The sequence below is a fragment of the Corapipo altera genome, unplaced genomic scaffold (genome assembly GCF_003945725.1).
Source record: "Corapipo altera isolate COAL_440 unplaced genomic scaffold, ASM394572v1 0, whole genome shotgun sequence".
NCBI classification, from domain to species: Eukaryota; Metazoa; Chordata; class Aves; order Passeriformes; family Pipridae; genus Corapipo; species Corapipo altera.
In genome coordinates, this window is record NW_020884872.1 from 59,667,146 (window position 1) to 59,691,235 (window position 24,090).

The 24,090-nt window shown below is 38.2% G+C and overlaps 1 protein-coding gene across 3 annotated transcripts; it reads right to left on the reverse strand.

Annotated features, from left to right (window-relative positions):
• Window positions 1-1,058: 1,058 nt before the first annotated feature.
• WBP4 (WW domain binding protein 4) lies at window positions 1,059-24,039 on the reverse strand. Of its 3 annotated transcripts, none has more exons than XM_027649988.1 (10): window positions 23,935-24,039; window positions 18,445-18,517; window positions 16,911-16,973; window positions 16,692-16,815; window positions 15,693-15,878; window positions 14,790-14,845; window positions 11,886-11,952; window positions 9,780-9,931; window positions 8,523-8,757; window positions 1,059-6,175 (listed from the first exon to the last, which is right to left on the reverse strand). In XM_027649988.1, coding segments are annotated over exons 1-10 (1,167 nt in total). In that variant the 5' UTR covers window positions 23,937-24,039; the 3' UTR covers window positions 1,059-5,966. The 3 variants fall into 3 exon arrangements, with proteins under 3 accessions (XP_027505789.1, XP_027505779.1, XP_027505795.1); XM_027649978.1 differs by having other exon boundaries at window positions 1,059-6,174; window positions 8,519-8,757; XM_027649994.1 differs by lacking the exons at window positions 11,886-11,952; window positions 14,790-14,845 and having other exon boundaries at window positions 1,059-6,174; window positions 8,519-8,757.
• Between the last annotated feature and the right edge of the window lie 51 nt (window positions 24,040-24,090).

Consider the following 24,090-nt stretch of genomic DNA (forward strand, 5'->3'; position numbering starts at 1 on the left):
CCATTTCTGAGGTGTTTTCAGGATGGAATACTCTGAACTTGGGCTTTTTGGTTCCTACAAGCAATCACGACTTCCAGCAGTGAAATCATCAGCAGGAAAAATTACAGTAACAAAACACAGGGAGGAAAAGGGGTAACAACTTCTTGGGGGCCAATGAACAGCCCCTGGGGACAGTGCAATAGAGCAAGAGCTGGTTCCTCTGCTAGAAACAACAGCTTTCTCCTGTAGCTTTGCATTTCCTTGTCAAACAGTGTTGAAACAAACATAAACTACCACCTATCTGCCTGGCTTCCCCTCCCCACCATCAGTGTGGAACCGGGCCCTTACCCACAGACATCATGTTACAGGTGGTGCAAGGCACCAACTTCATGGCTCTGCAGATCCTGTCCATTGCTATGAAAAGTAGTACCTCGATCTCTTTCCTTTCCCTGCTGAGGTCTTGTGCAGCAGCATCTCACTGAGCCAAGAAGGAAGTCAGACAAAAGCTGTGTGTGCCATTGGAAGTAGCCATTTCTATGGCAGTGGAAAGATGGATGCTTACCTTCTGCAGAAGGAGAACAGCCCAGGTATCTCACCTTGATTACTTCCATTTAGTCATCAAGTGTGTATCTAACTCTCAGGGCACTGCTCATTGTTCTTGAGACCAGCAAATCTGTAACTACTGAATCACAATCTGTCATTACAAAGTTCATATATTCAGCTTTATTCTGAATGTTACTAACAGTAACTGCAACAAACCTTACCTGAACTCTATTACAAATAATTTTTAAAATAACAATTTTAACCCAGGCCTTTTATTACTCGGTGCACAGAATAAACAAATTTGCAGTAACCACTTAATGTGCTACAGGAAGGCACCCAGACACCATGTTGGTGACCACAAAATAAAAGTATTTCTTTTAAGAAGCATTTCCATATTTTTATTATATATTTTATATAGTTTTTATATATCTATATAGTTCATATTTGCCTCAGGCCCCACTTTTACCAGAATATGCACCCATAAATCTTCCAGGTTGTCCTAAACCCCCTGAACAGATGAACAGTAGTAACGCAGATTGTTCAAATTAAAGCTTTATTCTGTATTTTCATATAAACTCCACATCAAGAGCTTGCAATATTTTGTAATTGCAACTGAGAAGCAGTTGAAGATAAACCAGCTGTTTAACTTTGCAGATGTTACTTATAAACTAAAACAAGCACTCTTCAGTCACCCCAAACAAGCCATTAAAATCCACTGTCATCATCCCGTGGTCTGTACAATGCTCTCTTCTGGTTTTTAACACAGACTGTTTCTGGTTTTACATGTAAAATCAAACCCACTTTTGCTGACACTCTCTGGGAATCCTCTTGGGCAAATTTAGCCTTTTTGAGATTATTAGTTGCAACATTTCTTGCTTTGTACAGAAAATTTTATTCAAGCTCTACCCTGAAACATTTCACAAAGCTAAACCTGTTAATCACACAAATGGTTAACACAATTTCTAAGTTAAATAATTTAGCAGGTAGAAGGTAAGGTGACTAAAGAGGTAGATAGAGACTGAAGAGGTATGGCTGACAAAACAGTACCCAAGGGTTGCAGCAGCTCATAGCAGAAGGTATAGACAGCTTTTGTACCAACAAGTAGAAGGATTTTAGGGTTGCAAACCCCATAGGAGGAACGGAGTGGAATCTGTCTCAGAAAAATGAATTATCAAGGAAATCAAAAGAGCACATGTAGTCAGTCTTGAAATAGCTTGTGTGTTGTGTGGAAATAGACATGGTTGTAGTTCTTCAGGGCACAGTGCAAACAGGCAGCAGAAGTGGTTGGCAGGAGCTGGGGCCTGGAGACACCTTGGCCTACCTGGGAACACAAAGCTTTCTGAAGATCTCAGCAGAGCAGGGGATGAGGTGAAGGTGGACACCAGAAACATGGCACAGCAGCGATACAGAGATTTGTGTATCTGAGAATACTGGAAGAAAATGATTCAAGGAAGACAGCAATAATAAGAAAAGTACTAAAAAAGGGAGGCACAACTCAAAAAGCAAATCAAGGAAACCAAGCGGTGTGAAATAGTTTTTTACTCCCTTTCTGAGATGCCAAAATTTGCACTGAAATAAAATCTCTTTCAGGGAAGAAAAAAAAAAGGAGAAATGGTTTTATACATGCACAGATTAGTGAATTTAACTCAGATCCATGTCATGACCAGCCCTCCCACCTTCTAAATCTCAATATCGGGACTGGCTGATGCTGCAGCACAGACTTTATATGTGATGGTCAAACGAAACTTCACCCTAGTGGGGAAGTCTGGATTTCAATCTACCAATCCCCAGGTGAAGGGTTAAAATTTGTCTTAGCCTAAATAGGAACAAGGATTATTCTATAACACGGGTAAAACTGAGCAGGTCTCTGCACAGCTCCTGGCATAGCAAATGCAAAATAAAATAATTTTTCTTTTTTCTGTATATGCAGTATGTTTGCTTCTAAAAGCATCACCAATTTTAGACAGGCCCTGCTGTAAAAACATGCACAAAATGTCCTGTACTATGACGCTGTCTTTCTAAACAAACAAGGCAGGTGAAAATATTAGGCAAAGAAAGAAAAATACAGAGCAGTGAATTGACTTGCTCTAAACCACACAACAGAAATCGTCATCAGAAATTGCAATGACTCCCGTTCTCTCTGACTCTCCTTCTCATACTGCTAATGATATCTATGGCAGCCTGTGAAACCAAGGATGTAGTCCTCACTCGAGCTTGCAATAAAACCAGGCAAGCAGATAAAAACATGTTGTAGGATAGAAAATGGATTAGTCAGAAAACACTCATCTGAAACAGTAACATTCCTTTGTCAAAAGCCAGTGCAGCCCAAGGAAGGATTAGCAGATGAGGAGCGTAACTGTAGTAATACCTAGAGGATTCGTACGGCAAATTTCAAAAGCAGAAGATTTTGCAGGGAGATAGCACAGAAAGGAGAGTGATCTGTGAAAAAAACAGATGTCTTAGAAAAGCAGTGTCTGCCTTAAATCTCAGACAAGACAGTATTTTTGTGTAGAACAGAAAAATATTTGGCTTAGATACACAATAAGGAAAATTGATTGACAGCATGCTGCAAAATTAAACAGTGGCTTTGTGTATATAGAATTTAAATCAACTGGCCTTTTTTAAAATTTACAGTTAGGAATAAACTAGTCTCTGACTTTCAGAGGTAGTAGAGAGCAAAGGGCTGTATCTGTATTTCTTTGTGAAACACAAGCTTTAAAAGTCACATCAGCAAAACCAAGCATAAGGTATTTAAATTAACTTTACTAGCAGTGAGCAAAGAAATCTTTTAATCTCTTTTCCTAATGTTTTGGTTTGTCTGTTTAACACAGTACAAAGACCTTTGGTTCATATTACAACTAACAGCAGCTCCACAAGAACAAAAGTTTTGAACACTCATTTTCAGATGTTTTTAAACATCTACTCAAGGGATGTAGTTACAGGTATCTTTAATCCCTGCCTGTGACTTCAATGTGTCAAAATATTTTAAAGGAAAGATGTTCATATTTTGGAAACCTCATAACAAGAGTAAAGATGCCCTCCTCAGAGGATATTAAAAGTGGAGCCTACAATAAAAAAATGCTATACTACTGGATAAAACTGTACTAATAAACAATAAAATAATTTTTCAGAAATCATAATGAAATGTATATATCTTAGGCCTGGAGTAACAGAAGGAGGATGACTACAGCAGTACAAAAAAAATTGTGCTTGAAAGGAGAGCATGACCAGCTGTTAATTCATCAGCTGGCAATGGCAAAGGAGTAGAGAGAGCTGGTTGTACTGTTAAGTCACAGGGCACCCCTGGCAGACAGTGTGATGTGGTCATGTGAAAGGCAAATATGGTTTAGGGACATATCCAGAGTTACTTCCAATATGCTAAGGAAGTATTAGTGACATCACGTGTGGCCTTATTCTAGGCAAACTAGCCCAAGCAAAATCACCTAGGCAAATCTAGTCTAGGCAGACTCAGGCTGGAATGGGTGAAGAGAAGTGCTGGTGGAGCACTGAAAGGTCCTGTCACACAAGGATGCTTTTTGTGATTTCCAAGAGAGAAGATCTGATGGATTCAAGTTGAAGAAAAGCTACTTAGCTCAAGGACAGTACTTGTGTGAATTAGGAGGAAGAGTGTAAACTGGTCAAAAACATAAGGAGACTAAGTTAGAGCAGGCTCCTAGCTGCCAGAGTAGCGTTCAAATAAGAACAAAACCTGAAAAATTTGATTTAGAAACCTGACAACCTCTCCTTGGCAGGAAAGACGCTTCTGTTCTAGCCTTGCATGTGAGGTCTTTCATGTGGAGTGCACGTTGTATATTCCTGAACTATGACTGTGAAAGCATCCAGCATGTCCTGCATCTCTAAATGACAATCCAGGGCCAGATTTTACAGGAAACCTTCAAATTTATCAGAATAAACATCAGAAAAAAACCCCACAACCCTGATGAAGCCAAGAAAACACACAGTATTAAATATAATACTTAATTCTCTTCTACACATAAAGCAAACGTCACATAATAGAAAAAAAGACTTCACCTCTATTGTAATACACAATAAATCAGATTTCCTGTCTTGCACTCCTTTCTCCACTCATCCAAAAGATTAACAGTCGTTTTCTCAAAGCAATTCAAGCTCAGTAGTTACCAACTCTATTTTGCTGGACTCTTGACAACAGTCTTAACTGCACCTCTTTTTGACTGAGACTTTCCTGAACAAAATACTGTGAGCTTTAGGAATACAGACATAGTTTTTAATGGATTCATTATTTGAACCTTTATGGTCCACTGTTTCATTGCTACAGAAGCAATAAGTGCAGCTGTATTCTAACACAGGCAATGAATCTTGATGATGCTAAATGCAGACCAATGCCACCAAGTGAAGAAATCAAACCTACAATCCTTAAGAAAATGTCCAAGTCATCTTGGACAGTACAGCCATCAGCTCTACTGATATTTTGTTTTCCTCTCCTGTGGTACTGAGAATGATCAAGCTTCAATATACTAAGTCCCTCTCAGCTTATTGAACACTGCAACTATGCAACACACTCTTCTTATCAGCAGACAAAACACATTCACCTCAAAAAGGGTCCTGTATGCTAGAGCAGGGCCAAGTCTCTAGAGTATTTTTTCATTAAAATATCAGGCAAGCACTTTTTTTCTGGGAAAGAGACAAAAAGAAAACAAGACCAAAAAAAGAAAATATTATAAGTAACAGTTGAAGTAGACAACAATAAAGCAAAACACAACAAGAAAAAATGTCTACTCCAACAGGGCTCTGGTGCTGTTACTACAAGTCAAGATTCATCAGGTTTAAATCTTCTGCAGAGGTTTAATGCATCTATCATGCACGTACAGAAATAATTTTTCAGAACATCATTTGGAATGGGTGGCACTGATGTGACTAACTCCTCTAAAAACAGCTTTCAAATGATCAGTTTGAAATGTTGGCAGTCTCACCACCTACTCTTTGGCAAGCGATTGACCAAAGGTTAGTAAGCACAATATTTTTATTCATTAGTGGGGAAACTACTCCACATAAACAATCTTGGGGGATGATTTTGCTCTCTAATACATGCTATTGATCCAGTTCCTCTGTAAAAATAAAAGATCTGCTTCATTTTTGCCATATTAAACATTTCTACATTCTCACATACTTAGAAAAGAAGTAAAATATGTTATGCAACATATTTAAAACAGCATATACAGAGCAAATAGAACCTAGATGGCATGGTTAAAGTAAAAAGTACATGTATTTACAATATTGCATAAGTAACACAACACGAACTTCCATTCCAAAACCAATCACATCAAAATAAAATAACTCACATATGTTTTAATACCTATAAATCCTCAATTTCTATCCAACATTTTCTTTATAAAAGCCTGTTTAAAATATTAAACTTTTGATTCACTGTAGCTTAAACAGAATCTAAAATGATTTGTTAAGTACTACTGATCACTTAGTCTTTGTCTTAAGTTTCTAGATTTTCCATTTTCAAATTTTCTCTTTTTAAATGTTGGCACCCCTTCTGTCAAGTCTCCAAGGGAGGTGACTGTCTTCTCTTTAAACATCACTGTTTCCTCTTCTGGAACCTCTAACACTGGGAGTGCTACATTGTCACTCTCTGTACTTGGAAGCTCCAGGTCCACTTTTTCACTGGGAGGAGAGAGGAAAACATAAAAGGGTTGAGCTACATGGAGAAAACAACATGGTGTACTGCAGACCGTAACAGCTATTTTTATTTGTCAAAGCAGCTTTCAGCTAGATGCAGTCTTCTAGTCAGCATCATGACAGGCATCAAGAAAAAAATCCATGTTCTTTGTTTCTTCTGTGTGGGTTGCCATAAAAAGTAACAAACTGAAACCTCATTCTGTGCTGAGCTTAGACCACGGACAAAGTACTCATCATGTAAACAGTCCCGCAAAAGAAAACAGGGCTGCATGTCTGTAAATATAAGAATATTGACAGACAGTAGTCAGTGAGTAATTAGCAGTGGTTCTCCACCAAAATACCATTGAGTAGTTCTGCTCAAGTGTCCATCCTCAAGGGACTGCACGACAGAAGAGAGGACAAGCTTACCAAATCAGCCAGTGTCCCCAAGTTGGGAGAGGTGGCTTTGGAGGCCAGGATCACAGCTAACAGTGATATGAACAAACTAAAAACATCAACTAAAAATGACCAATTGGTTTTAAGGGGTCAACAGCAAAACACTGTGTTCCACACAGATAACCTGTGGCACAAATATACGGTAGAGAAGAACAAAATGTTTTACAGAAAGTTACCTAAATCACAAGTCCGTCAGGAATCACACCAGCACAACACTGATGCAAACAAGATACACATTGGCCAATCCATGCAAGAATACTCTTGGTACTACCAAGTGTTAGTCAGCTCATGTATATATACTTAGTTTCAAGTCCTTCCTTCAAGGAAGACATGGATCAGCTCGAGCACCCAAAGAAGAGCCACAAGAATGGTTGCAAGTCAAGTACATCAAGAAAATGCAAGTGCTGCCATATCCTGAAAATATAAACCTCCTGAAAGTGGTTGTCACTGTGCCTAGACTCAATTTAAATTAAATAATGAACTGCATTTGTCTCATTGACATGTGTTTATCTCAAGCCTGCATGCTCATGCAGAGACTCATCTATAACATTCAGTAGCTGAAAGCACTTTTTACTAGACAGTGCTTTCCAAAACCCCAAAAGAATTTTTCAGCTCAGAAGTCAAGGAGCAGCTAGCCGATCCAACACAGGTGTTATGTGGAGAATGGAGTAAGCATAAGGAAGAAGACTGTTTTCATTCTCCAAAACCTATTTTCTCCGGACTCCTAGAGGGAGCCACAAGAAAATGACAATAAAAGACAGTATGCTTCACAATAAAAAACAAAACCAAACCCCAAACAAACAAACAAAAAAAGCTACCTCAGGCACTATGCAGTAAAACAAAAACAACCCTCCTGATCAGATGCACATCATGAAAACATCTGCTCAGGCATGGGGGAGGGAGAGAGAGAGGGAGAGACAGCTTCCCAATTTAAAACTGGTATAACTACGTTAGACATATTTCATCTTTCATCTCCCAAGTAAAATCATTAGAGAAAGCGTTTCCCACCCCATTTTAATAATCTTCAGGACTTAGTCATTGTGACAGCAGAAAAGGCTGTAGTGGATTTTGTTTTGGTTTTGGTTAACTTTGTTTTGAAATGATAGAAAAAAGGGAACAAGAAAATAGTTGAACCAGAAGTCTTACTGTAATACTGGGTGAAAGTAAGATAGACAATTCGAAGTGTCTTCTAGGCTGTGTCCTTCAAGCGAACAGTTAAAAGTTAGTACAATACCACAAAGTGAGAGATGATCCACTGCTTGTGGCAGTAGCCCAGACAAACCAGTGTTAGGTAAAAATTGCTTGGAGTCTAAAAAAGCACACTCATTATATCAGCAACTATTGATCCCATAAGGAAGGAATTCAAAGCAGTGCTAACCCACTGCGATCAACATAAAGTTGCTGGTGGTCCTAGAAGATCACGATAGATCTCAAACTCCAGGTGAAGTCTGCCCAACTAGTTACCCATGAAAAAGAAACAGAATTTAGTCTGAAAGCTGGAGGCCCCAGGAAAGCTGCCTCTACTGTTCCAAGGCTGGAAGCAGTTCAAAAAGCAGTCATAAGAGTGCCTGAGGAAGCTGAACCAGACTTATGAAGGAGATGATGTTAAGCTTAGAGTAACAACATTTAAACATTTGATACTCAGCCTCTGAAAAAATGATGCATGACTAGAACTCTTAAATCACTTTAATTTACTCAGTACTTACAGTAAAATTCTACACTAAAACCAAAACACCACTGATATATGTAATGGAGAGCTATTACTTAAAATAATCATGGTAGAAAGAATTGTATTCCAATTACTGCTGTGCTAATGCTTCCAGAATTCAGAAGAAAAAGCTTCAGCTCTTGAAAACAACATTATGACAACAACCAAGGTAAAAAAGATACTCACCCTTCTTCTTCTTCTTCTTTTTCTTGTTCTTCTCCTACTTCCTTAAGTGCTTTCCATTTTCCATAAGGGTTGGTCGTGTTAGATCCATCATTAGAGGTTTCTTGGGAAGCTGATGTACTCTCCTCTTTATCTCCAGTTTCTTCTGACTTAACTTCTCGCCATTTCCCATATGGACTTAACTTTTTAGCTTTAGGAGATTTCTTTCCTTCCTCTGATTCTTCACCATTATCTCCTTTCCTCTAAAGAGGAAAAAACCCACCTTAAGCAAAAATGCCTAAATAAAAACATAATGTATCTTTATTTTACATCTTTTATTTAGTATTATCTACTATTCATAGTTTTCAACCAAGAGTAACTTGAAACAAGTTCATATTGTAATATAATTTGCAAATTTTTCTTCTTGAGCTTTCATTACATGAAGTTGAAAAACAATTCTTAAATGTTACAAGAAGTTCAAGTTGGAAAATCCCATCTTACCAATGCTGAAGTTAGCAAGGCATAGCCAATTCAAACTTACTTAAAAACAAAGCTTAGGGCGTCTTAAAATAAAAAATGAGGAAAAAAATTCACATGCAGCTTTATGTACATGAAGACACACACACTTTATTGCTAATACCTGATAGCAGTTTATAATGATGCACAGTGATACAAAAATGCATATTTTAGAATTAACATCTGCCTACGAATGCATTTTATATTTAAATTGTCTCTGTTCGGAAAAACCATTTGACCCAACCAAAGCCATAATCACACACTTTTATCTAAAGTTTTACATTTACATTTTAAATATTTAATTGATACAGATGTTGTACTATGTGGTGTCAATGCTTTTTCTCAATTTAATAAGGAAACTACAACCATGCCATTTTTGGTCCAAAGCATTCCCTGGAGTCCATTGGCAGTCACATTTACCAATGAAGGGTTGAAGTCATTCTCACACTGAAATCCAAACCATTTTGTGGATTATCTCAGAGAGATGACAGTGACCTTTCTCAGAGAACATCACATATCTTGCAGAATTCAAGGTACTTCTGGTGAGTTGAAGGAAAGAACATGCTTTCTATCCTGGAACAGTGCCACTAATGAGCCAAACAATTGAACAAAGATTCATTTTACTATTTAAAGAAGTGCAAAATTCTACGTTCAGTCATACGGTTTAATCTCATTTCAATGAGTACAGCCTATCACAAGAGATAAAAGATACAGCAATAATTTTTTAGTATAAGATGATGTATATAAAATAAATCTGAAGAAAAATTACCTTGGAGTTTGTTTCTGAACTCTTTGCTTCATTTTCACTATCTTCTGAGTCTGATTCAGATGCTGTTTCTGCATGCTCTTCGGAATGCTTGTCACATCGACTCTTCTCATTTGAAGATGAAACAAAACCATCCGGTTTCTCCCATGTGGATACTGTCCAAGACATTTGAACAACCAGATTATTTATGCTTCTAATTTTGATCTTTCATTGCTTTGACAACATTACCTTTTAGAAGCAGTGCTGCCTTATTCGAAAATACAGCAAATAATTTAGCACGAGGGTTTTGTCTTTGTTGGGTATGTTTGTTTTAATAAACATAATTAGAAAGATAACATTTCACTTCCCAGCAGAGATACAGTCATGACAGCTGAGTTCACTGTTGATAAAGCTTGTTTTAATTAGCTCAAACACACGGTGAACCGTGGTCCGCAAGACTGTGGTCGCTCTCATCCCTACACAGGACCAATGAATTAATTACCCTCTAGATGTGCCTATTTGATCTGAGTTGTTCACTGATTACAAAGACAGGATAAAGTAAAGAATGATAACTGCAAGCCTCAGGTCTCCAGCATGATAAACCCCTTCCGTGTGCTCCTTTGCTTGGTAATGTTAAGTCTCTAATTGAAAGCTGTCAAGCAAACAAGGAAACACAAACATCAATCTGAAAATACATCAAAGTATGTACAGGATATGTACATACATATCCTCATTTTCAATTAAAAGGTAGTATTCCAGTAAATACATCAAAAGGAAATATTTAAATAGAAGTTGATTCAGTGGTCTTAAAACTGGTTTTAGTAAGAATAAGGTGAAAGTAGGCCAACTTTCCACTTATAATTTTATATAAGTTTTCAGATGTAACAAAACTACTGCTTCTCCAATTATTTTATCCATTTCCAAGGAAATCCTTAACTGCAAACAACATTTAACAGGCAAGCGTCTAGATGTATCTTGAAGGAGTAAAGGTGTAAAAAACTGGCAGTGAAGGACTTTGCATGAACAGCACAGTCACTAAATGATACTGCTGTCATCTGGCTTTAGATTAGTAAATGAGAAAGTTCACTTTCTTAGGTGCCACATACAGTGAAGTAAAGTACAGCCTCCCAAAGCACAACTCACAGCACTAAGTCTAGAGATATCAGTCTCCTAAGTTACATGTCTAAGATGAGACAATTATGACTATTTACATCAGTTAAAAATTGGTCCTGTCCTCAGAGGATGGGATTACTCTTAGCAGAACTGACAGGTAATTCTCAAACATTTCCAAAGACATTTACAGCTATATAAAAGTAAAGGATCAATTTGAAATCTCACAAGCCAAAATTTTACTAAATGCAACGACTATAAACACATTATTCACAAGTGTCATATGTCTCTGAAGAACTTAAAAAAACAATACACCCAAATGCACAAAATGCATCTGAACTTAGATAAGCAACACCTCCTTTCCCTTTCCAAAGAAGAAACCACAAATCATTGGGGCAGGGGAGTGACTGGTTTAAAAACCGAAAGGTTTCGGTTGGGTTTTTTTCTGTTCTTGGTATCATGAGGAATGCCACTTCATACCCAACAGCAGTAGAAAAACTCACAGCCAGCATAAAAATCACTTCCTCTCCAGAGAGGCCTCATTGACCCTAAAATAATTCAAACAGATTTAGAAAACATTCTGAGGGAGTCACCATAAAGTTCCCATGTAGGGAAAAAAAAGGGGAAAAGAAGTGGGAGGTAAGATTCTGGACTCTCTTATCAATGCTATGTCAGCAAGATGAAAAGTTTAGGAGATTCTTATTTAGTCCTACATATCCATGAAAACAAAATCCCCTTTCTAGTTTCCTAACTCTAATTTCAATATACATATAGAAAAGAAGAATGCTTAAAGTTACAAGCTGAAGTCTAAAAAATCCTACAAAGCATGAATTTATACACACTGACAATACAGCTGTAAAGCCAGCAGTGACTTAAGCAACAAGTACATTTCAACTAAGACTGCAGCTTAAAAAATACAAAATTTAGTAAGGGCCTTAAAATGCAGTTAATTTGCAAAACAAAAAGCTTCTCTGAAAACCCTCTCTCCTGAAACAGAGCTTAACACAGTTCCCTCCTTACCTCCAGTTTGCGTGTTATAGTAATAGGTATGACCATCTTCAGTGACACCTTCTACCCACTCTGCTCCCTAGAAAAAAGATACAAGAGCTAATGAAAAAGTTTTCAGGATCAGCCAAAGCATCACTTGTAAGATTATTGAACTCCTGAGTATTTTTTGTCTGTGGTTATTTTACTGGTTTAAAGCTTGAACCCCTAATGTTGTTAGAACATACTCCCTTTGACTCAGATGAGACTGAATTCCACGACTCAAAATATTGCAAATGCACATAAACAATTATTTTTCAAACAGTGGATAATCTGTATGAGCCTCTATAGTAAATGTTGCCATAAAGTTCAAATTATTATATAGACTATTATTTTACATGTTTTCTTTATTTTCCAAAGTATTCACCCCTGAGGTTGTAATTTCCTATTTGTGTTATTGTCCTTACTAGAGACTGATGAAAAAATTCTCTAGAAGACTCAGGTCTTAGTGAGGGTTAAAAAAAACCCCCAATACCAATAAGTACTATCACAAATTAAATAAACAAACAGAAATGTATCCCAAAATAGATTTTCACCACAAATATAGAATCAAACTTTGTATGAATGCACACCAATGATTTTACTTCTTTCATAAAGCACTGATTTCAACAATGGACTGTTTTTCCCTACTGATTTATAAATACATATGAAATGTGGCAGAACTTGCTGGCGTATCTTTGTGGACATGTAATTTTTTTTTTTCAGAATTAGCTACAGCTAGATGATCAGTCATTACCCATGACCTAACATCTTCCTTAAGAACCCGATTTTTAGCTACATTAGCACATACAACTACTTCACTGCTCCTTAAGTACGAATACTGCCCGCTCCCCTGTGTTGGGCAGAATATCTGTGCTGCTTCACCATACCTTATTTTGGCATTAATAACATCTATGTTTTGCACACACATACCTACATTTGCTTAATACTCTTAATAAAACTTGGGTTTTTTTTTTTTTAAACACAACAAAATCAGAAGTTAAGCTTCTTGCACCCACTCTGTAAACATACCAAAAAAATGTACCAGTAGGTTTAGAGCAAGCAAAGGCAAAAAGGCCTTCAGTAAGCAAGTTTCTTCAAGATTTTGCCCTCAAAAGTTTCAGTGTGCTCATTTCAAGAAAAGAAGCAAAAGGAATGTTTCTTTTACGTAAGTAGAAAGTGGATCAAAAAAGCAGTCTTAAGTACAACCTATCCTTTTTGTTAAGTGTTAGATCCTGATCATTTTAAACCTGGCACCTGGAGGTTTTCAGCAAATATTTAACGCCAGGCACACTGAGCATCCTATGACACAAGTGCTAACAAGCACGATGGCAATCTAACTGGTTATAGGTAGTCTCCAACATGCCTCCTCATCATTCTGGTCTCCCCACCTCTTACAAAGTCTGAGCAGCAATGTAATGTGCTGTAAAACCAGGAGGGCTCCTGAATCTCACTTGCACGGCATATTGCAAGCATGCCCTTTAACTTCTGGGCAGTGAGTCCTTGTTGGAGATCTGGAGCGCTCCCAATATGTTTAGCTCAGACTAAATAAGGGAGCAATCAAACGCTTGTTTTTAGCTGTAGCGAAAATAACTCAAGACAGCACAAAGTCACCGAGCAGGGTGAGGAAGGAATGGCAAAATACAGCCATGTGGTATTAGAGATATATCCAAGGCTGAAGGTGTGTGTTTATGATATAGCTGAGCTAACTTCAATTTGTTGCCAAGAAGGGAGTGCCTTTTCCCCCCAGTCTGCTCTCCCCACACTGGCATTTCTCTGATTAACCAGACAGCCAATGGCAAGAAAATAAGCCTACAAAGCACTAACCTAAACTCTGATGCCTTCACTCCCTGAACTAGTTCACTGTCAGGGTAAATATGCACCAAAGACCATACAAGATTAGCTTCAGGACCGCCTCCTTCTGTGGAAGGCTACAGCAAGATTGGCTTATAAATATTGCAATGCTATGCCTTGACTGAAAAGATAAAGTTGAAGTGCTGATTAACAAGTGGTGCAAAACCACAGGATAAGGGAATCAGAAAGCCAGAGCAGCATGGGATGGGACAATATAGAGCTAGAGAATGTTAAGCACTCTGAAAACACCAGGTTTTTTTGAACTCTAATGTAAAATCCAACATTGGCAAACCAAAAAAAACTTACGTTAAATCATAGTGTACATATGACACTTCTCTTGAAAATGAGAAACATTACATCACTTAACAGGAGATTTGGAAAAATCCTGGTTTTAATGCTGCAAAGCACAAAAATCCTGGAGTGATAAGTATCAGGGGAAAGCCCATTAATAACAGTCTTTCTGTCTTTGGACTATTCTGCAAGTTTTCCTGTGCCTCAAACAAGGAAAATAGAGTAACATGCTAAATTTCTAAATATGTTAAATAATTGCTTGTACATAGGTTCCATGATCATAATACACCAAGGAAAACCAGAAATTATTACATAACTGTATCCTAAAGCAAACACAAAAAATAGGCACTCTTTTAACTACCTGCCAATGCAATCTCAATGTTTCCTAAGATAAAGGAGGCTTAACTATTTCAAATATGTAAGATTTTTTAAATTACATTTTGTTCACAAAAGGTTCAACATAATTTATTCAGAATTTCCCCAAAGCTTTCAATTTTATGGGCTGAAGCATAAGAAAAAGCATATTCTGCAAGAACCCAACCACTATTATCATTTCTCCTCCCTTGATAGACAAATTAGCCAAATAAGATTTGTGCAGTAAAATTTCAGTTTATCATAAATGATTCTATGTTTTCTTAAGTTTATAAAGGGCAAACAATTTATTTTCTGCAACCAAAAGACTTGCAAATTGCTTAGATTATTTCTGTTAAGTGTTTACAAGGACAAAGAAAAGTATGAATAATAGTATTTGATTACCGTTTGTGAATTTTGAGAGTTGCCTTGGAATCCTTTAGGTTTCTCCCACTGTGATTCTGAAAAAACAAAGGCACATTTCACCCATCATTCAATCCTGTTAATGTTTAATAATCTTTAATAAAACGAGATCTAAAAGATATAACACTGATGTGTGCACACATATAAACAAATAATATAGATACACCTCATTGGAATATGAACAATCCTTGATAAAACTATTGTATGAAAAATAAATCAAAGTATCATAATTACACCTGGCTTTACTGGAATTAGTGACCCTTCAGACTCTATATGGCTGATACACAGATACTGGAAATTCAGTTAATAAAAAAGGTGGGGGGTTTGTTTGGTCTTTTTTAACTGTTAGGCCAGAAGAAACCAAACACACAAGATTTTTACCTTTTGGACGTTATCTTGTATGAGGAAAGACTACAGTAAATACTAGTGCCAATCCTTAGATTTATAAGAAACAGTTTGTAACATTCTGGTTAATCATAAAAGAGGGTGGCTTTTATGCTCTAAAGTAGATCACAATACACAGTTCTTCAAGAAAAGTCAGTTAGATAAAGCCTGTAAATTTGGAAAGAAACAATTGATTTATTTCACATTCCTGATCAGAAAACTTGTTTAGGAAGAACACAGCTACCTTTTGTATACTTAACCTCTGACAGGCTAAACATTTCCAGAAACTGTGGAATTACTGCATTCTTCTATTATTAATCAACAGCAAAACTACTCTGAAATTCTGGACGCCTAAGTCTTGAATGTTAAATATCAAAACTCCATCAAATCGTTCACATTTTAATAATCAGCTTACTTACTACTGGAAGAGCAGAAGAGTAAAGAAATGCAGGTAGTCATTTCTCACTTAGATCCAGTAACTATATCTGCATTTCCTTTTACCTCCAGTTTTTGTGTTGTAGTAATATGTATAGCCTTCTGGAGACAGTCCTTGCACCCACTGCTTCGTTTCAGTTGTCTTCTTTTTCTTTTCTTTCTTTTCCTTCTTCTCTTTCTTTTCTTTCTTTCCTTTAGTTTCCACTGTGTTACTCTGTGTTTTACTTGGTGTTGAACTGGGACCTACAGCATCTTAAAGAAAACAATACTGCCCTTATAAAAAAGAGTAATAATCTGCACTTAAATATTAGTCACCTGCACAACAGAAAATAGGAAGTTTTGTTCTTATGAGTATTTTTACTAATGTGTGACAGTTATCAATATTACACTCCTAGCAAGCAGTCTTAAAAGACTATATTCAAAGAATCTTACACTGCAGCACTTCCATAGTGTCATAACGAAGTCCAAATTTAAAAAGATGAATAACAAAAACCATTTGGATCAATTAGCTCTAACCAAACAACAAAAAACAAACTAAAAGCGTTATGAGAAAGACAGCTGGTACAGCAGCCTGAAACTACAAACTTTTTTTGAGAGTATAGTATGTCTTCATAGGGACAGAATAAAGGTACTTGCTGAACTGCAAGCTGAGTAGGAGATTCTCATCTCCACTGTCAGACACAAGTGGGAACCCAGTCTTCTCCTACGCATAGGAACTTTTGTCTCCAACTGGCAAAAGTGAAACATAAAGTTAATCAAGGGAAGCTCCACTGGTCATTCAAAGCACCAACTACAGCCTATTTTTTTTTTGTTATCACATTGTTTCATTTTTCTACTCGTAATTTGATTGTTCCATGGATCAGAGGATACCACAGCTGAAAAAGTTCTGGGCTGCCACTTCTATTACTCGCGAATTGTAGACTACTCTTTTTTGTTTTATTATTAATGAGCAAACACAGTCCTGGAGGCCTCCTCTCATGTTCCTAAACCCAATTTAAGACAAAACTTTCCTATTCAATATTCTTTCAATTCTGCCTTTTATCTTTTGGCAGCTATGTGAACTACCTGGCTTAATTCCAAGCCTTTTCATATCCTCTTGATATGCTTTCATTGCAGCCTCCTCCATTGCCGCAAATTCTTTTGACATGTTTTCTTCTTCTTTTGCCTTTTCCAAGCTTTTCTTTTTAATCTAAAACAAAACAGAAAACCCCCAAGAGAATAAATTAAACAAATATGATAAGAGAGTAAAAATAAGCATTTGTGCAATTAAGATATTTGAGTTACCTCACTAATTCTTTTTGCCACATTTTCTTTATGATTCTTTCCTCTTTCATGAAAATCAATGCTCTTCAAAGTGAGAAAAAAACCAAGAAAAATTATATGTATTATACAATTTAAAAATAATTTTAGTTACTTAAAATTTAGTTAGACTAAGCTTAGTTGAACAAACCTAAATGTAACCTGTTCTGAGAACACTTACAGCAAAACTAAAGCTATGAAATGGGTGGAACACAGGAACACTGAGAAACACTCAACATAGAAATAATGAAAAATCAGTAACACGCCAGGATGGTATCACAGAATCTCAGTGTATTTATAAGATTTAATTTTTTTCAAATAATACTGTTCAGCAACATATTAGAGACAAGTAACAGGGAACCTGGGCTCCCTCTTCATGCTATCCTTCCAAGTGATGACACTTCCCAGTGTCATTAATTTTTTTTTTTATCCTGTTCTCATGCAAACTTTTAAAAACCATATGGGTTAATTAGTGTTCCAAATATTAGCTACCACCCTTAATTAGATAATGTTAACTCCACAAATATCTCATGAACTCGAACTGCAGGTCCACATATCTGAGAAAGAGAGAGAGAAAAAGAAAAGGCAAAGTGGGAGAGCTGGGTAACTAAGGACAACAGAACGGTCCGCAAGCCAAAAAGCTGCCAGTAGGAGCTGGAAGGAGTTCAGAAGCTCCCTATGGGCACAACAGTGGAAGTCCTTTTGTGGTTCTCAGAAAAAAAATGTCTGAGCTCATTTAGGTGTTCAGATGTTAGGTGCCTAAACCTGATCTAGTAACCCTGGAATTTCTTTCTTTCCTCTGCATGAACTGATGTGCAGAGGATGCACATTCAGGGATAACTCATTTGAAGACAGACTTTACAAGGTACTCATATCTCTCCCTTTACATGTAGTTCTCTTCACTGACTCCAAGAAGATACCTGCAGTTCTTGTGAGCTAATTAATTGAGGTATCTTACTGTAAGCCAGATGAAGCTCAGCTCTAAGAGTACTCCTGGCATCCAATCAGGAATGCAAAACTTATTTCTAAGTAAGAAACCAATGGGTCTAGTAGTCTGCAAAAGACATCTACAAGTCAGAAACACCTGTAATATTTCTGTGGGCTGTGTGAAATGAAAGAAACCTGCTTTAAATGCTCAAGACTGCTGGCTGTACCATGCCTACCACATAGAAACAGTACAAATGCCAGGTTTTGCTTTCTTCTTGCACATGAAAGTGAGGAACAGGAGCAGATAAAGTTTCAAGACAGATCAAATGTTAAGTTACAGAACTCAAAGAAAAAGCAGGGTCAGATATTTTAGTTATTATCTGTACTGCCAAGTAGAACAGCACACACCATCTTGTATGCAGGTAGCTGGCTCTCATGCAGTATATTTTAAGGATCACAAGTATTACAAAGACATTTTTTAAAAACAAATTTCATGCATCAATAGACTAGTATCAAAAAGTGACATTAAAAGTCTGTAATTCAAATTCCTAGTAATTCAAAATAATTGACATAGTATGGTAGACCATCATACAGGTCTGTTGTCTGCTATCCAGCACTTGCAGTAATCGCAGAATTTTTTTGGCTGAGATTTCCAGTAATCGGCCCTGGGGAAAGAAAAAAAAAGATCTTTAATCTGAAACAATAACCAAAGTCACAGGTTTTCATATATATCTATATATCTACATCTTCAGAAACTAAATTTAGTCTTCTTTGGGTGATTGAATGCTAAGAGGTGGAGGGCTTTTTGCCTTTTTTTTTATTTTTTTTTGTTGGTTGTTTTGGGTTTTTTCTTTGGTTGTTTGGGAGTTTTTTTGCTTAGCAAAGTCTGGGGAGCCAGCAAGAGTAGCTATATTGACTACTGTGTCCCATAAAGCACAATTCAGTATTAGGATTCTGCCCATCTGACCCCTAAAGACTGCAAAATTTTTACATAGGAGGTGGTGCTTTAAGAATCAGAAATACAAGACAAAGCAAGTCAGAGATAAAAAAGCGGCTCTAGATATCCCAATTAAACACAGAACAGTCATAAAAGTGCAACTTAAACTCTTTCCATAAAAATGTATCAGTAGGTGTTTCTAAGCGAAACTTCAGATTTAATGCTGAATCCTGCTTTTGATACTGTACACAATGAACTCAGCAACACAAAGGTGCAGCTCTGGATACTGCGGAATGAATCCTAGACCAGATTCTGACTTGCGGGGTCACAGACGTGGCAGTAAATTGTTTGGATGTTTCAGTGTAAAAATGCAACTGTTCTTGAACCATGCAATTAGATAAGTGAGGAAACTTGAGGAAAACGTCAGAGCTCAAAAGCTAGTATGTAAAACTATTTAACAACAAAATAAACAATCGCTCCAATGGCTGTTTCTTCATCAAAAACCACTTTATAATGCCAGATAAGACTTGTGCAGAAACAATTCTATTTCTCATAGGCTTGCAGCAACAGATGCAATGCATTGATTCAACAGTACACAACTGAGCAACATACTTCTACATTTTTTAAGTTAAAAAGAGAAAGAATGAGGGACAAAATAAAAAAAAAAAAATTCAAGATTACACTGACAACATTAAAAAAGGTCAGCCCAAAAAATTCATCTTTGTCTTCTGTCTGAAGATCAATGCACAAAGTCCAAGGAAAATACATTCTCATTCAATAAAATCAAAACTTTTTCCACACACAACAACAGCACCCTCAATCCTCATGATACCTGCAATCAGATCTTTAATTACAGAAACAGATCTGATTGACTCAACTCCTAAAATTTAAGCAGGTATCAAAATACACTCTCCTACCAGTGCTCAATGTAAAAGTACAATTACCATGAAGATACAATTATTTAAAAGTGTAAGTACAAAGGATATACTCTGCAAAAATGTACCAACCTGTAAGCAATACTGTGTTAGCAATGTGCAGCTTTTCAAGTAATTTTCTGGAAATCTAGAAAGCAGTAGTTGGGTTTTCCCGAATTTAAACAGAAATCTGCTCATCCCTAAATGGTGTATTTTAAAATTGTGTGATTACTTAGTCCCACATTTAATTCAAAGGCTTTTTCTGTGAGTTACAAAGAAGTGTACCAGGGGCAAAGCCTGAGAAATCAAATGCTCTGGCTGAAAAACCAGATGAGTGGAAAGGAAAAATTCAGAGCTCAAACTACCTTGAGATCCTTTTTCCTATTTGAGCTATAACTCTTAAATTGTCTCTAAATCCTTCAACATCATTTATAATAAATTTCCAGCTAAAGGCATGGTTAACCTTTCCAAGGCAATGGAACAATTCTGATATAAAACACATAAATTGGAAAAAAGCCACACTGAATGTCTTGGATATGCAGGAATCTCTGCCTACTTCTAAGTTTAACCTAACACAGGAGGCTCTTTCTCTTTAACAGAATCAAGTGTAAGTGCTAAAATTAAGACTGCACAGCTGCACCCACCACAGGTCAACACCTGAGAGTTTGGCGAGCTGTATTTTCACAGCTATATTTTTCACTGATTTTTTTCCTAAATGCTACTGGACATCACATCTGTTGCAAACCACTGTAGCTGCACATAGAGTAATCATGCTGGAGAACTTGAGGGCACACCTATGCGCTCAGTACAAATCCACATCTTGAACACAGAAGCCTTTTGTCTTCATCTTCTATTGTTACATATAAAAGAAATGTAAATGGTACTCTGTGCTGAAAACCAGATATCCTAGGAACTTTAAATTCTGCATTTCAAATTAATTGTGTAACTTACAGTCTCAATTCTGTGCCTTATGGGCATGAGAAATCTTATATACTATGTAATTCTCTTAAAGATTTTCCACTTGAGTTCACACCACTAGAAAAAAGAGCAAGCACCGACACAGATGGGTACCGGGCAACTTCTGGACAAACTGCTGTAAACTTCCATCCAGAATTGGAAATCCTATACTAACTAACAGCACCTGCCCAATCTGCCATTCCAAAAGACATGAAAATGATGAAACTCAGAGAGAAAACACGGAAACTCAGGTATTTTTACTGTGCATAATTCATTTCTTGAGCCATGAGGATCATGCAGCCTACGCTGCAGTGACTGGGACTACTATATTATTCATGTTTAAACAGGTGGTGCAAACAGCAGGCCTTATATACAGAGGCTTAAGAAACCCTCATAAAGTAGCTATCTTCAGCTGAGACAGCTTTGCCAAACTCTACTTGGAGACTGGGCTGGAGGATTTTGTTCCTATCATATAACTGAAATTAAGCGGGGAAGGAGGAGAGACAACTGGTTTAGGTGGTTCTGAACACAATAAAAAAGAATTTGGCTGTGCAAACAAAATCTGGAAGCATTTGCTTTGAACAGCTCTGTTCTAAAACAGACCTAAAATCTGGCAGGGATGCAGGGGAGTTTGTATCAGGGATGTATTTGTCCAAATTATAAGCCTTCAGGGGGTAAAAAAACCTAATATATAGGCTCAGCACTCTTTTTTGGTTTGAGTATCTACAACCTCTGAAGACTTTACAGGAAGTTAACATCTTACAGCTTTCTGCAGGTTTGAGCACTGAACAGCTGCTGCATGCATCATCTTCTTGAGTACAGGTGTGTGAAGTAAGTAAGACTCAAGTTTTTGACAACACAAAGATTAGTAACTCACAGTAGATATTGTGGTTGCTCTAAAACAGCCACCCAAAAGGACACAGAATCTGTTACTATTTCTGAATACTATTTGGGAATACTGTGTCTGTCTAAAGAAATGTAATAGTTCTGTAATTGAAAGAAGTAGAAAGAACAAAAGAAAAAGAAAACAATCACATGTATTTTACAATAGACCCTCCTCCACACGGGAAGCCATTCCAGAGCAGCTAATTCCAATTCATATAACCCAGTATTGTTGAGATCTAAAAAGGCAGTAGTAAGACTGGCAGGAAAGAAGGGCAAAAAGGTTTTCTTGTGAAGTAGGTCCCAGTGTCATGGTTCACGCTTTCAAATAATTCACAGCAACTCCAATCACTCACAGTGCACTACTCCTACCTTAAAACCTCTTCTTAGATATGTACCCTTAATTTCTATTTTTTAAAAATGGTATTTAAAAATAAGGACTAAAGAAAATAGCATTCCTGACACTGTGAATACACAGGACTGTCCTTTACCTAACCTTAGCTTTTTGGCTTTCTAATAGGTCACGTGTGTGTCCACATATGTCAGAGCCCACATATGTGGACACAGAATATATGTCGGTATGTGGGCTCTGAGAGAGTAGTACTGGATGGGAGCTTCATCCACATGAAACATGGCAGTTCTCTATATGGCTTTGTTCTTTTCGCTCTCAAGTCAATTATAATGTTTGTAGACCTTCTGTAAATTCTAATTTACAACCCAAGTGGCTACTTCTTTTTATTACTGTGTTAGCCCCCTCTGAACTACATACAAATCACAATATCCCATGGAGAGCAGAGTTTGCAGAAGGTGCTAAGTCTGACCTGTATTGGCGCTGAAGATAATTTTCATGAATCTGCTTTACCAGACCTCTTCTCTAAATTGGAAAAGACCTCAAAGATCATAGAGTCCAACCCTTAACACTGTCAAATCCATCACTAAGCCATGTCCCTAAGTGACATATTTACATGTTTTTTAAATACCTCCAGGGATGGTGACTCAACTACTTCAAATGCTAAAAATATTTTTAATAATATACAGGAATGCACAAGGCTATCAGGGAAGGCAGCCTTCTGCATGTATGGAACTCCAATTCTCTAGATCATGTCCTATAACTTCAGTTGCCCAAATAGAGAGATTAGCATTGTCTTAGTTTTCCAATCCAATGATATTTTAATCTCCAAAATATTGCTCTTTCCATCCTAAAGAGGCACTTGAGAAGCAAACTGAACTCCTTAGGTGCATGTTTCTTCCTTATACAGGGAACCTAAAAGCAAACTGCCTCAGTCAGCCTTTAAAAGTTAAATATCTGAAGTCAGGGATATCTACCGAGACCAGAGGTCTGCTGCTGTAGATGCAAAGAAAGATATGGGCTATGTCAGGAAGACTTTGATAAGAATTAGAAGAGAGAAAAAAATAGCAACAAAAATTGGGTCAAGAAACTGTTCAGGTATAATTTTAGCAATACCTAAAATTAAGAACACTGCTGTACATAGTACCAGTCTGCAAGACAGCCTCACACAGCTCACCATCAAATATGGCCCTAGAGAAAGACCTCTGAAGAAATTTTTGACCAGTTTAAGATTTCTTTTTTTTTTTCTTTTTTTTTTTTAGCAGGGAAGTTAGGATATCCTGAAAAGTAACAGAAACGAGCAAATGCCATTCATGTGCCATTCACACCTAATAAAAGACCTCAACCTGGATTTCTACCCCCTCACACTTGCTCAGGTACTAACAAAAATTTCCTAATCAAAGACTTAAAGGAGGTAGCGATGGCCAGGTAAAACCAAGGTACAGAGGTTTTTCTTCCGCGCGATTCACCCCGGACCAGAGACATCGAAGGAGCCTGAAGGGTGGGGGGACTTGGGGGAGAAGGGGTGAGGGAGAGGGGTTGCAGAGGGGACGGAAAGAGAGGGAGGAAGGGGAGTGCAGGGGGAAGAGGTGCAGGGGAGAATGGGGGGTCAGGTAGAAGGGAGCGGGGCAGGGAAGACGGAGACAGGACGAGGAGGAGGACGGCGTCTGCAAGGGGACGGAATGGGATCAGGAGGACGCAGACCCCCTTCCCCGCAGCCCGCCCGGCTCTGCGGGCCGCCGAATCCCCCGCCGGCGGGAGGCGCCGCTGCCCGCCGTGTGCCAGGGAGATAAGGGGACGAAAGCGCAGCAAAAGCAAATAAACAAACAACCCGAAGACGGAGGGAGGACGGCCGGGAGCAGAGGGACCTGAGCGACGAGGAAACCCCTCTCTCAGCGGGGTGGGGGTCGCGGGCCGCAGCCGGGGCACCGCCACAGCCCCGCCACCCCTGGCCCCCACACGGCCTGCGGGGGCCCGGCCCGGCCCGGCCCCGGCACGCAGGGCGAGGGGCTGTGCCCGTTCCCTCCCAGCCCCGGCACTCACATCGCCGCTCCCCAGGCAGCGCTGCCCGACCAGTCCGCTCCGCTCCGCTCCCCTCGGCTCCCCTGCGCCCGCCGGGGCGGGATGGGCGGCGCCGGGAGAGGGAGGGAGCGCGGCGACGGGAGCCGGGAAGGTTCAACCCGCGCTCTCCTCCCCCGC

Excerpts from the sequence above, each read along its gene's own strand:
- WBP4 (XM_027649978.1), bottom strand. Across the intron at positions 16,816-16,910 it reads TGGCAAAAAGAATTAGTGAG|ATTAAAAAGAAAAGCTTGGA; the intron begins GTAACTCAAATA and ends GTTTTGTTTTAG. Across the intron at positions 6,175-8,518 it reads AAAGAAGAAGAAGAAGAAGG|TGAAAAAGTGGACCTGGAGC; the intron begins GTGAGTATCTTT and ends CTCTCCTCCCAG.